Raw genomic sequence first — 12,168 nt, forward strand, 5'->3', positions numbered from 1 at the left:
TGTCAGAGAGACCTGCAGATCCATGCATGTACAGATCCGCACAATCACCATTGTAGGCATAGCATGTAGTTTATTTCATATAAAAATTGAAATGCTAAATCATTTTTGTTATATGTATGTGATTTAATGATTAAAACCAGTTGCCATTTTGATGCAGATATAATTACTTTATATTAATTATTTTCAGGAAACCATTTTACTAGAGCCAATGTTTGAGATTCCAGGTTCAGATATTGTTAGTGTAAGCATAACAAAAGAAGTTGTTTTAGGGCATTCTTCTCCAGTATATATTAGAGGCCAGCAACCCATGACCGAAGAATTTGAAACAAAGGAGTATGAAACCAGTGGTGAAGATCAAGAAAGAGCAGTAAATACATGAAATATCATTACATAGATTACAATATTATCTTGCAAAAAGCAAATGGAGAAAGCATTTTCTTTTCCTCCCATTTTATAAATCTGTACATATGCTCTTCTCAATTATGAGAATAAGGAACTATGAAGTCAGAGACTACATTGAGAATGTGGAGGATATTCAAGAGACCTTCTTTGTACAGTAGTTTCTTTTTATAATTCACATAACATTTTTAGGAGGGAATTTTTATGTCCAGCCTACTTTTATATCCCTCATTGGTATAATAATTAATGTTCAAATTTAATTAAATTGAAAAAGTTTGTTGAAAAAGCCTGATATCTAGGAAAAATTTTGTTCATATTATTGATTTATTTTATTTTAAAGTTAACAGTGTTTGCCATTATGTGCAATTAAAAACAGGAAGACCTATTTTATGAAATGAATCTCTTCTGTTTGCATTCTCTTAAATCGCTTCTCTTTGCATTCTCTTAAGACTTTGATAATTAATCTTCTTCATATAAGTGCATGAACATTGTTGAATTTGGATTGGATAAAGCAAATAGTAATATATTCTACAAATATTAATATTTTTCTAATAAATACACATTTAGCATTCATGATAGTTTAGGGATAAAAAATAAACTTATTGGGGCAGCCTCGTTTCTTTTTCCTTTTATGAGTAATATATGAAAACACCCAAATTTAACCAACAATCTTATTTTCTTTCAAAATTATATCTTGGCATTAAACAATATCTTATGAATTAGCCATGGATTACATAGCATCTGGAAAAAAATTTTTCAAGTTTTCTATAAAGGGTTTTCTTTCATCAAAAATGAGCCTCTGTAGCTCAGTCAGTATAGACCTTTGGTCGGAAAGACCTGGGTTCAATTCCTGTCTATGACATGAACTGTTAGCCAGTCTCATAGATAGGTAGAAGGTTTTTTCTCCTGGAAACTGATTTTTCATGTCTGAAAACAGGCAAACCGGCCCTGTGAACACACGGATTTAGTCATAAAATGTATATACACCTAATCCCTCATTAGGAGGCTCAAACCCTTCCCCTTTGGAGGAGGGGGGGGGGGGGCAATATGAATAAATAAAACAAATTTCATCAAAAAACTTTTTTCTTCCTTTCTCAGTTGATCGTGGGGTCATCAGTGTTGAAAATTTGGCTACATTTAGTCTTTTGTCAGAAAACATTGCACATTAAACTGAATTGTAATGAAAAACTATTTACATTATAATTTAATGGGATAGTTTATTTTTGGTATATTTATCCATCAGAATTTAATCATTAGGGTCAGAAAATGGTGCCACTCACTGATAGCTAATTTAGAATAAAGAACATTATTTGCATTGTAATAAAAGTAGTTTAATGGACATACTGTTAATTCTGCTGAATAGCACTGTGGTTTATTTATAGTTGAATCTGCTAATTGGCACTTTTTCAATGCTGTTTTAGTAAGTCATTTGCCTTAGCTGTTTGTGTTAAGAGGTATATTGCTGCCAGTAAAATTGGAAGCCATGATTTTAATTAGTAAAAGTCACTGATGGCAGTTGGTCAGTGAATTCCAAATCCCCCCCCCCAAATCAAACTTGATCAGCTAATTCATCAAAAATATATATATATACATATATACAATAATCTACTGTGCATCCGACCCTTCAGTTATCGTAATGGCAAGTTCTCATAGTTGTGGGGTCGAATAATTGAAGTACAATTACATAGTGCTCTACCAGCAGTCAGTTGACGTGCAAGGCTCATTGTTTTGAAGGTCAGATAAACAGATGTATATACATTAATATTACTCAACCTAGGCTTATTGTGTAATCATTTTTCTAATAATTCAATAATCCCAGCAGTATTTATAAACAATTAATGGTGTATTAAAATCAACTGACTATAATAAACTTGTAGGAACCACAGAGTTTGTTCTATAACAAATTTCCTTAAGAAATGTTTAAGATTTGGTGTGGACTTCTTGGTGTCTGTTGTATTGAGAAAGTTTGGTAGAGAGCAGTGTTTGCTATAGTGAGAGTCGACCTGTACTAAGCAATTGGAATTTTTTCCACCAGTGAGATAAGATAAATTGAACTTCTTATACACACTTGTTTGCTATCCGTATAAAATGTACATATCAGATATTATATATGATTGATAAGGGCATGAAACTTTATATTATTATGTATGGCTTGTAAGTTATCCCTAATTTAATGAAGTTAAATCAATTATGAATTAAAATCGAATCAATGATGGTGACATTAATTTATCTTGGTTTGTATATTTATATATATGAAAGAGCATTATTCTTCTTTACATGCATACATTACACAGCAAGTACTGGTTGCTTTAGCCTTTTGCGAAGTTGAATATCTAAACAAAATTAATTTTTCTGCAACTGTCACTCACAGTATTTATATATTACACTCATGATTAAATTAGCAGATAAGTCTAATCATAATTTTTTTTTGTTTTTTCTATTAATTTGGATATAAACCTAATAGTTTTATATTAATGGGATTTCATGTCTGTATTGAAAACAAGTATAAAAGATATGTGTTTCATTAAAAATGTTTCAAAAGATAAATGTTTTGCCATACCTTTGCTATGTGCCGATTACCTGTCTGCTAGCTTTTTCATTATTTATAACATGCATATAATTGCTCGAGTTTCCCGGTGGAAGACATTGAACCTTCTAAAGCAGTAGTCCAACTTTTTGTTCAGATTGTTCAGAGGACTGTATTAAGAGTTGTACCTGTGCTACCCAGACATATGTATCAAAACATCAGGCAGCCACAAACATGCTAATGTTGATTCTGTTTTATGACTACAATTGCTAGTCCTGGCTTACCAACATAATAGATATGTTGGTAAGCCAGGTGAATGGAAGGAGCTGTAAAATTGCTGATAGGTCACTGAAATAATTCTTATGCCACTGCAGTCCTGGAGAAGCATCTAAAGATACTCAGAAATGTATATACATGAATGCAGTAATCTGAGCAAAATTATACAATGTGCTTACTTTTATTAGAAGTAATTTTGTAAAGTACATCTATGAAGAAATTGAATTGTTTGAAGTTTTATTAATTTCAATTTTATTTTTTATAAGTAAAAAATTCATACATTCTTTAAAATTTATTTTTTATTCTATTCTATCTAATCTATTTTGGTTAAAATGTACATTAAACTGTACTACAGGTGTTGTTAGGTGCAGTTTCTCATCTACTACTAAATACCAATCTCTTATATATATATATGCAAAATGTCTCTTGTTGAGCATATGGCTTTAAGTTGATCCTGAACTTTGAAATTGAGCCATTCTTCTGTAAAAAGATTTAAAAGGTTTAGAAATACCCATTATTTCATGTGAAACTAATAGGTTTTAAATTTGTATATTCTGTAATAATATTTCTAATGCTCTTGCATGCAGTTTAAATAGAAATGAATTTTTGTATTCACTTATCGAAACTTTTAATATTTATCCTGAAATTAATATTATTATAATAAGCACCTAGCTCTTGTTTCATATTAACTCTTATTTCTACTGAAGTTTTTTGCAAGAAGGGGGAGGAGTTAGAGTAACTAAATACAGTTTGGATGTTTGATATATCATGTCCAGAAAGAGTAAATAGATTACAGTTGAGAAGAATCATATGATGGACTACTATGAGCATTGGTTAACAGTAGTTATAACAAATTCCAGTATAATAGTATTATTTTGCCAATTCATTTACTCACATTTATAGCATCTCATATTGTTGTCACAGTGCTATTCCTTAGAGCAGAAATAATGTAAAACTTAAATTTTTTTTTTTTTAGTAATTGTTCTTTTCAAAAACAGAATTAAATATGAGTTAAATTGATAAAGTATTCATAACAAGTAGTGATTCATCATAATTTCAAGTATATGGCTTTGCCCACTCTATGAATCTTGGAATACAGTTTAAGGAGTATGAAGTGTTAAATTCCAGTTACTTACATAGCCATATGAAAGAAATTATTGGAAACATTTGTAATTGACTGTCTTAATGCTGCCAATCAGAAAGCATCAATTCATTATTATATTAAAATATTTTTTAACAGAATTTAAAATGCTAAGAGGAGTGGCTAAAATTTCTTTATTACCACAGTATTCATTTCAAAGCTGGTTTTCAAATTTGTTTCAAAAAACCAGTCAATGTATAAATTCTAAATTATGCTGCCATCTTGAATATAAATTTATATTCTTTGAACAGTATTTGTATAGATGAGGTTCTCTGTACAGTCAAAATGTAATACTTATACTAATTAAAAATAAATACTATACATAGCACATTCTTTGACATTTAAGTTTACACTATAAGCAGCCAAAGCTAGCTTAAATTTCCTTCAATAACAAGCCCATGTTGAAGTTTATTTGATTAAATAATAGTTAATTTAAAAATTTGAATGATTGGTGACAATGGAACTTTTTGAATTATAAAATGGAGTAAATTATGCATTTTCTTATGCATATCTCAATATTTAATTTTATAGACACAACAACATAAGATTGAAATAAATAAGATTTATTAAGCTGCGGCAATTTTGTTAATTTAAAACCAACATCTTCTGCACAAAAAAACTCTTGTCACAGGACACAAGGCACTAACAGTGAAGTATGTGGATACAGTTAAATTGTAATGGATAAAGGAATTAATGTTCTATCATGGTGTATTCTTAGACCAGGTTGAAAGCAATCTTGTTTGGTAAATTAATACATGAATGGAATGGAATTAATACATAAAGGAATGTTTCAATGCTAATACCGACTTCAAAATCGGTCTGAGATTTCTGTGTAATACCACATCTTCCTTTAATCCTGTGTCACAAGATGTGTGATGCATACTCTACCACTCATGACAGGAAATATATTTTGTATGTTTTTCACAGCAAATGTTAACATCCTACTGTGGACAAAAGGGAAGATATGTTAAGGTTTTTTTTTTTTTTTTTAATGTTGGGCCCATATACGAGAGGTTGGCTGGTCAACCTATAGTACTTTAGTACCGTATATGGGTAGTGGGATGGGAAAGGAAGAACTTGTTAACATTTGATTTAAAAGCCTGTATATTGTATTTCTTGGGAAATACATCAGGGGAAGACTGTTCCAGAGTACAGCAGTAGTAGGGATGGAGGAGGAAGAAAAGAAACTTGTTCTGTTGGTTTTCAATGTGTACTGTGAAGGGATATTGGGAGATGGCTGTACGTGTTCCAATGGGTTTAGTACAGAGTGGGGGAATTATTGATGTTGTTTCAGATGAGCATTTTCCATGAAAATATTTGTAGAATATACAAATTGCAGAGACTAAACGTCTATGGGAAAGTAGGAGGAGTGAGTCGGTAAGAGATGGATCATTTATCAGTCTAATTGCTCTCCTCTGTATTGAGTCAAGCATTTTGATGGAACTTTTAGGAGCCCCACTCCAAATGTGAGAATGGTATTCGATAGCTGGGCTGATTTGCGATTTGTATAAGGTAAAGCTCTTTTGAAGTGAAGTAACGTCTTGAGCAAAAGAGAAAGCCTAGTTTTTTTGGAAGCTGAGAATGCAATGGTTGTGATGTGTTTATGCCAGGAGAGGCTTGATGTCATGGTAATTCCGAGAAGAGAAATTTCATCTTGTCTGGGGATTTGAGTGTTATCAAAAATGATACTGAAGAAAAATAGTTCTCTTTTGTGGGAAATAAGACAGAACTGGGTTTTACTAGCGTTGAAGTTGACGAGGTTATCTGAGCTCCATCGGAGGATGTTTTGGAGGTCTGCATTAAGAGAAGTTGTGGTTGATGTTCTGTGGGTTGAAGTGAGTTGTGTAGGGTAAGGTTTATCAAATGAAAGGGAGGAGTGCAATGTGCTGTTATCTGCAAAACTGTGTATTGGGTTGGAGGTCAACTGAAGTAGGTCATTGATGTAGATAAGGAAGAGGGTCGGTGAGAGAACTGAACCTTGTGGGACCTCAGCATTAGCTGGATAGCGGGAGGATAGGGAGCCATCTACCATTACACATAGTGTGCATCCTGACAGGAAGCTGGCAATCCATCTGCAGGTCCTGAGACAGTCCAAATGATGGAAGTAAGTTTGCTTAGTAAGCCTTTGTACCAGACCCAGTCAAAGGCTTTAGAGATATCGAGTGCAACTACTTGGGATTTGCCAAATTTTTTCATGGTATATGTCCAGAGATGGGTGATATATGAAAGCAGGTCACCTGTTGATCGGCCTCGGCAGAATCCATACTGGTGGTCGCTTAATAGCCGGGTACCTTCAAGGTAGACTAGTAGTTGAGAATTGATGGTTTTCTCCATCACTTTAGATAGGATTGAGGTGAGTGAGATAGGGCAGTAGTTAGATGGCAGAGATTTGTCTCCCTTTTTGGGAATGGGTTGAATATAGGCCAATTTCCAGGCTTTGGGATATATATATATATATATACCAGTGGAGTAAGATAGTGTGTACAGATGGGATAGGATAGGAGTCAGTTCTGCTGCATATGCCATCAGGGGCAGGGGCTTTTTTCATGTCTAATTTTGACAACAGGTTTATGATCTCTTTCTGGCAAAAGGATACAAGGGGCATTGTATCTTTCTGGCAAAAGGATACAAGGATATGTTAAAATATGTCCTTAAGAGAACAGATAATAGTTGTTTGATGTATGGTTTAAAAGCAGTATAAAGACTTTATTCAATTATCTCCTTGGCTATCTTTTCAGATATATCTTGGACATGAGAATGTTTTGCTGTGATCTTGTGTATTTTAGGGAGTAGTTGAAAATAACTGAGTTTGTGGTAAGAGCTGTGTCTTGAAACAGCTCTGGCTCTATAATTTAGTGTTTTGAAGATTCCATATTGAATTAGGTGATGGTTATGTAAATGTCTATTTTTATGCATTGGCTGTCTGTAAACAAAAAAAGATAAGCCATTGAAGGACATGCAGCTGATGTGTTTAGAAAGGGCAGACAGTTATTTCCACTCTCCAATCTTAGAGATCATGGGTTCAAATTAAACTTTTATTTAAAAATTAAATCTACCATCCAAACCACTATGTAGACAGTCTGGCAATTGAGAAACATGACTGGTGTGACAAATAACATTTTGAAATTGTTTCATTCAAAATAGCTCTCTCCAGAATTCAAACACTGAAAACAACAGTAACAAAGCAACTCAACTTGTGGAAGGCCTCTTTTGGTATAATGTTCAAAGTTCTTGCAAAGGGGGGAAGGGAACTACAATGATACAGGTTATTTCCCTTCACCCCTCATTAGCTAAAATCTCAAGCAATAAAAAATTCTTGAAATTATCATGCAAGGAAACCAAAAAAAAAAAAAAAAAAAAAGCAAACTGTAAGCTGAACAGATCACTGAATGCAACCCAAACTTCAATCATGAGGTGATGAGACATGGTGTTTTAAAGTATAACCCCAAAATTAAGATACAAAGTGTGAAAAATCAAAAGTCAAAATAATGCTCATCACTTTCTATAATGAAGGAATTGTGAACAAAGTTTGCTACAAATAGCCAAACCGTTAATGTTCTGAAACATCTGCTGCAGAGAATGTTACAGAACATGAACAGTTTGGCTATTTGTAGCAAACTTTGTTCATAATCCCTTCATTAGAGAAAATGAAGAGCATTATTTTGACTTTTGATCTTTCACACTTTGTATCTTAATTTTGGGGTCATACTTGAAAACACCATGTCTCATCACCTCATGATTGAATTCTTGAAGTTTGGGTTGCATTCAGTGAGGTCTGTCCAGCTTACAATTTGCTCTTTTTTTTTTTTTTTATTGTCATTTAATGAATATGGAACAAACTTTTTTCTTAAAATACACATTCGGTATGATTTACTGAACTTTTTCAACTAAGATGGTTATTGCCATATAAACTTGTCCTATCATTTCCATGGCACTTTCACCCAGATTAACACACCTTAATATTGTCCCTTTATTCTATTTTATTTTCACAACACAAGTACTTAAAAAGGTTAGGAGAGCTAAATATGTAACATGATAGATATGGAATAGTAATAATAACAATGTACACACTGATCAAGGAACAATTTTTTTACTGATATGTACTTCTGCTAGATGGTGCCATTAGTTGGAGTTCTTGGACACTAGTCTCATTATTAAATTGCTGCACTGTGTGGTGTGTATATGCGTGTACATGGTTACCTGACCTTTATGTGGATTAGATTACATTAGGTTATGTTGTAGATAGAGGTATCTGTTTGTGTATTTTTAGATATATTAAATGTAAATATCAAATATAAGCTTATAACTGTTCAGAACATTGAATATTGCTGAAAGAGAAGGATAGGGTCTGTCAGAACCAGTGAAAATGCATTGTAGCTGCTCCACAGAAGAGTGTGAAATGCTAACGTGCTGAATTGAACATCTCTAGGAACTCTTCTAGAAGATAATTGATTGCAGATTTAAACCTTATTGGCCTTGTTGGATTCATGGTCTTTTAGAGGATGATGCAAACAGAAGACTCCATTTGAGTAAAGTTTCAGAGTTAATGAGTAGGGTTATATAGTCTGATGCAGCCTCCTTTAAATTAAATGGCAAATATCAGTTCTTCGACAACTTCATTACATGGACTTGAAAACTAACCAGATAGAAGTAACTTTCTGAGGATGCAAATATTCACTGAAGGGTTAAACTGGATCTACTTTTTGAGGACACAGAAATTACTATAAGAGTGTAACTCTTAATCTTTACACAGGTTGGAGTACCTTCTCATGTTGGCAAATTTGGCAACTTGCTTGACACTTTACTATGAAGTTAGATTGGCAAATGGGGCCCCAACTTTAGTGGACACCTTGCACTTGCAATTTAACTCCTATGGATATCTGTGTCTGGGAAATGCTTAAGAATGAAATTTGCTAAGAAAGCCTAGTACACTTTAAGAACAGCAGTCCACTCTAAATTTGACAAATCAGGTGTAAACAATGTTTTTCAATAATAAAGAGAATGGAAAAAATGTGCTGAAGTAGAATGCTTAAGTTTTGAATATCTTCTGTAGGTTAGTCAATTTAAAATTTTTCTTCAGTGAATTTTATGTAACTTTTTGATGAATTTGATCCAAATTTTCAAAATTTTATTGATAAATTAATTAAATTTAACTGTCAAATTACTTAGCCATGCTTGTGTACAAGGTCTAGCAGAAAGTAATGTGACAATTTGTATAAAATCATGTATTCAATTAATCATGTGATACTTCATGGTCACATTCAAATTAACTCCTTCCATGAAACATGCAGGTTCTAATATTCCTTCTATGAAGTATAACAGGATTTAGAAGTCTTCTTCTGGTAGCTCATTTTTGGCCCCTGTCACAACATCTTCAGATGTTTCTACAATCTCAAAATGGGTACCTTTCATCTTGTTCTTGAGGAAAAGAAAAGTCATACAGAGACAAGTTGGGTGAGTACAGTGGCTATTCCAACACTGGAATGCATTTTTGGCTAAATACTTGCATACATCACAAACATTGTTGTGATGCAAGATCTAATCATTTGCAATCTGAGGATGCACCATAAGACACATTTTCACCACTATTCAAGGATTTGTTTGTAGTAACTTTGGTTGATAGTCGCCCCAGGAGCCTGTTACAATAAGAACAATTGTAACAGGCTGCCTTAGCATATTGCTCATCGTCCATGCTTTCTCTCCACTCCAGAAAACTTATCTTTTGCCATTTAAACACATGATAAAGAATCATTATCATACACCTGCTTGATTTTATTGAACGTTTTGGTAGCACTGTTGTTCAGTTGAACATGAAATTTAATTGCACAACATTGTTCAAGATTTTGCTTCTCCATTTTTGTGCCAAAACAGACCAGATACACACTTATTAAGAACACATCAACTCAATTGGCGTTTACCTTACTGACAAGAAACATACTGATGGAAAGAGCAGGAATCACTAATATAACGTCATCATTGGTTCAATAGTAGTGCCAATTGTTGCAATAAAAAAAATTGCATTACTTTTCAGCTAAATCTCATATATATATATATATATACACACACACACACACACACATTAGGGGGTTCCAGGCACCCCCCCCCCCCAATTCCGGACTGGTAGGCCGGTTCTCCTTGAATTCTGATGACTTGAATTTTGAAGACTCAAAGGGCGGGTCCGGCACCCAACTCCCCGAGCTGCAGACTGGTAGGCCAGTTCTCCTTGAATTTTGATGACTCGACACTCAGGTTAGCCTGAGTTTCAAAACGTTTCAAATAACTTGACAAAAAGCGTGACACAAAAACGTTACAAAAAAGGCTTATCATTTTATATTATAGAGTACATATATGCATGCAATCTCATAGCAACTGATCCTACGGCAGAAATTGGTTTACAAATTTTTATCATGTAATTCTGCCAAATTTTACAAAATAGTTTTCAGATATTTATGTTAGAAGCTGGATTTTGAGCATTTATTCTATAAAATATATGTGAAACAGTAATATGGTTATTTCTTTCTTGCTTGTTAATCATATATGCATAATTGTGGCCTTATCTTGGAGTATTGTTCTCATAGTTTCCAAAAGACATGCACAAGTATATCATTTGCACCTTTTTTTTTTTTTTTTTGCAACAGTAGCATTTTGTTGATTCAGCCATCCATAATAACTATCCTATTAATTTCATATTTTTATGTTTGTGAAATATACTAAAACAAGCCTAAATTTTCATAAACAAGATATTGTATTTAGATATTTATTCATCTTCAGATATAGAATCGGTCATTTTATAAATTAAAATATATTTATTCAACCTACAGTATCTGAATTCAATTATGATCTTCAAAATGAAAATTGGTAAAAACATTTTTTGTATATATATATATATATATATATATATATATATATATATATATACACACACACACACATTTATTTGCATTTTTATAGATGACTATTATAAAACTTTTTAGTAAACTGATATGATTTAAAGGAAAATACCAGGTTTAATTTACTAACAAAAAAAAAAATTAAATCATTGTTATCAGCAACATCCATGTAATGTAGCCCAGTTAGGGAGCCTTGGTAACAAGTTCCACATTTAGTCTGTAGAACACATTTTCTGAATTACCTGTTATCACATGTACAGTATTAATGCACTATGGGATTTTAATTTAAGAAAAAGTATTACAACGAAAGACTTGTTTTGAAGATTTTAATAAAATTTTTATGAGGTTTCAAGATGCATAAATTACATTTTTGAATTTTACTGAATATGAAGTTCTAATGATGTTTTTATATTAAAAAACTGCCAGTTGGTGTAAGCCATGTTAACAATTTGCAATAAAGGGGAATAGTCTTAGCACTTCAACTTGGTTTAGATTATGGCTATATAGCTAAATATATTAAGAAGGTTTCACAGCTTTGTATTCTTCCCAAGAATGTTTGGCAGGAGATGGCATACTCTGCAAGTTCAGATTTTTCAACTCATGACATCATTTAATATGGTTGGGATGTTCCTCACAATGCATGCAAATCTGCTAGCTTGGCTGAAGCAGGACCACAGATGCAAGGAATTTGATAGACACCAATGTAGGACAAGGAGAATTCTGTTCTAGTTTGAGGCCTACCTTAACTGTTTATCAATTACCAGACTTGCCATCTTTCAAGTGCAAAACCTAGAAAAGAGGCAAGTTTCTTGAATGGCTAAAAAGCTACTCAGTTACCAATGGATGTACATGTATTTAGATACACCTTTAACATATGGAATGGTGATATGCAGGGCCGGCTCTACTGACGGTGCATTTGCATGGGGTGGCAAAGT

The 12,168-nt window shown here is 32.9% G+C and overlaps 1 protein-coding gene across 3 annotated transcripts in view; it reads left to right on the forward strand.

The window, feature by feature from the left end:
- The window catches only part of ClpX (Caseinolytic protease chaperone subunit), a 201,486-nt gene extending 196,815 nt beyond the window's left edge, over window positions 1-4,671 (forward strand). For all 3 annotated transcript variants that reach the window (XM_090406130.1, XM_090406128.1, XM_090406129.1), the window contains one exon: window positions 188-4,671. In XM_090406130.1, the coding sequence (XP_090262256.1) occupies window positions 188-379 (192 nt within the window). In that variant the 3' untranslated portion in view covers window positions 380-4,671. The remainder of the gene's footprint in view (window positions 1-187) is intronic.
- Window positions 4,672-12,168: the final 7,497 nt, after the last annotated feature.

This window comes from Typopeltis vanoorti, chromosome 16, assembly GCF_054136105.1.
Source record: "Typopeltis vanoorti isolate ZY-2024b chromosome 16, IOZ_Tvanoo_1.0, whole genome shotgun sequence".
In the NCBI taxonomy this organism is placed as follows: Eukaryota; Metazoa; Arthropoda; class Arachnida; order Uropygi; family Thelyphonidae; genus Typopeltis; species Typopeltis vanoorti.